General features: G+C 26.0%; 1 protein-coding gene across 1 annotated transcript in view; it reads right to left on the reverse strand.

The window, feature by feature from the left end:
* Positions 1-231: 231 nt before the first annotated feature.
* The window catches only part of LOC106471324, a gene marked incomplete at its 5' end in the record, with an annotated part of 13,292 nt that continues 11,542 nt past the window's right edge, over positions 232-1,981 (reverse strand). The window contains one exon of the mRNA XM_022399936.1: positions 232-1,474. Coding sequence (XP_022255644.1) covers positions 1,392-1,474 — 83 coding nt within the window. The remainder of the gene's footprint in view (positions 1,475-1,981) is intronic.

The following is a 1,981-nucleotide window of genomic DNA, read 5'->3' on the forward strand; positions in this document are numbered from 1 at the left end:
ATTTTTTAAATACCCAGTTTTTATCAAGTTTGCCGAGTAATACGATTTTTTAAACACTCAGTTTTCTAGCAAGTTTGCCGAGTAATACGATTTTTAAATACCCAGTTTTCTATGATATTTTGATACCACTATCGTAATGATATGACAATAACTGTATCTAATAAAATAATATACAATATATATTATATTAAAATGAATTCCAAAACAAAATTTTCTAAATTAAATAAGTCGTTAAATGCGTAAATTGGTTTAAAACAAAATAACTAAACAATTAGTACTATTTCTAAATACATTTAATATTAAAAGCAAAAGTTTTAGAATTAAACATATTGAACCTATAACACTGAATATGATAAATAACATGCTATACACAAAAAACAAAAAACTTCACACTAAGGAGAATTACATATCTATAGTTTCTATTTAACCAAATCATTTAATATGTTGAAAATATCAATTTACTTCTTACTACAACTTCGTTAAACAAATTCAATTATTTATACACGATCAGATATCTCAACATAAATACTTCTGAGTGAATTTAAAATTTTCTTAATCGTTATCAATCTATCTCTGACCAGATTGTTAGAAAATCACTTTACTGAGTACAAATTTATTGTCCTTTATAGCAGAATCTTAATTTACAACGACACGTTAGGTGAAAGACACCGAAGAACTTCGTGACACAGGACAAACGTCGCTTGTCAATTGTATTACAGGTTCCAAACTCAGTCTCGATGTTAAAGATTTCTTGGCCTATACCCTCAAAATGTCGGGTCCTTTCATACTGATCCTAAAGCCACGAGACAAACGTTTAACTTCGATTTAGAAAAAAGCATCAAAATATATCTTCTCACCTTCACATATTTTGTTTGCCTTTTGCTATCATGGATGCCTGATTTTCTAGAACTCATTGAATTGCAAATAATAATAGTAATTAAAATGAGGAAAAACATTTTACATACTTTAATGATTGCATCATACTCCGTTTATCTTCTCTTGTAGATAGTTGTTGATCGGCTATTTTTTAGCCATCGTTCTACTTTTCAATAGCGTTTCCAAGATTAGAATAGAAATATTTTGTGAAACGTTCTTACGAAGATAATAACTTAGGGAATTTGAATTTAAGCATGCATCTACAACACTACTAAATAAATTTACATATACATTATTGGCGTTGTATTAATGAAAAAAGACACGAAGCTTCATCTGTTCGGTTCATCAGCACAAATTTGACACAATCTGAAAACTGGATCCTATCCTTCGGCTTTCAATATAAGATGCTTACCAGAAGAAGATGACAGATGATCACAATCACAAAAACAGGTATGGCAACATCAATAATACATAGTCAACTTGTATACTGCTGACATTTATTCTTTTGTCAGAAGTTAAAACAAAAATATAATTACAAAATATGTTGAAACTAGAGATATCCAGCTAACCGTGAAGGATTTGCTTCCATTGTCGTGAACTGAAGAGAAAAAACAAACAGCAACATGTTAAACTGTCTTCTTTTATATGTACAACTTAGATCAAACAATTTAATATATGAAATATTAATATATGATAACAATATAAGATGACAATATAATATAACAATATAACATAACAATATAAGATGACAGTATAATATAACAATAAAACATAACAATATAAGATGACAATATAAAATAACAATATAAGATGACAATATAATATAACAATATTACATAACAATATAACATAACAATATAAGATTACAATACAAAATAACAATATAAGATGACAATATAATATAACAATATAAGATGACAGTATAATATAACAATAAAACATAACAATATAAGATGACAATATAAAATAACAATATAAGATGACAATATAATATAACAATATTACATAACAATATAAGATTACAATATAAAATTACAATATAAGATGACAATATAAAATAACAATATAAGATGACAATATAATATAACAATATTACATAACAATA

This window comes from Limulus polyphemus, unplaced genomic scaffold (assembly GCF_000517525.1).
Source record: "Limulus polyphemus unplaced genomic scaffold, Limulus_polyphemus-2.1.2 Scaffold4542, whole genome shotgun sequence".
NCBI lineage: Eukaryota > Metazoa > Arthropoda > Merostomata > Xiphosura > Limulidae > Limulus > Limulus polyphemus.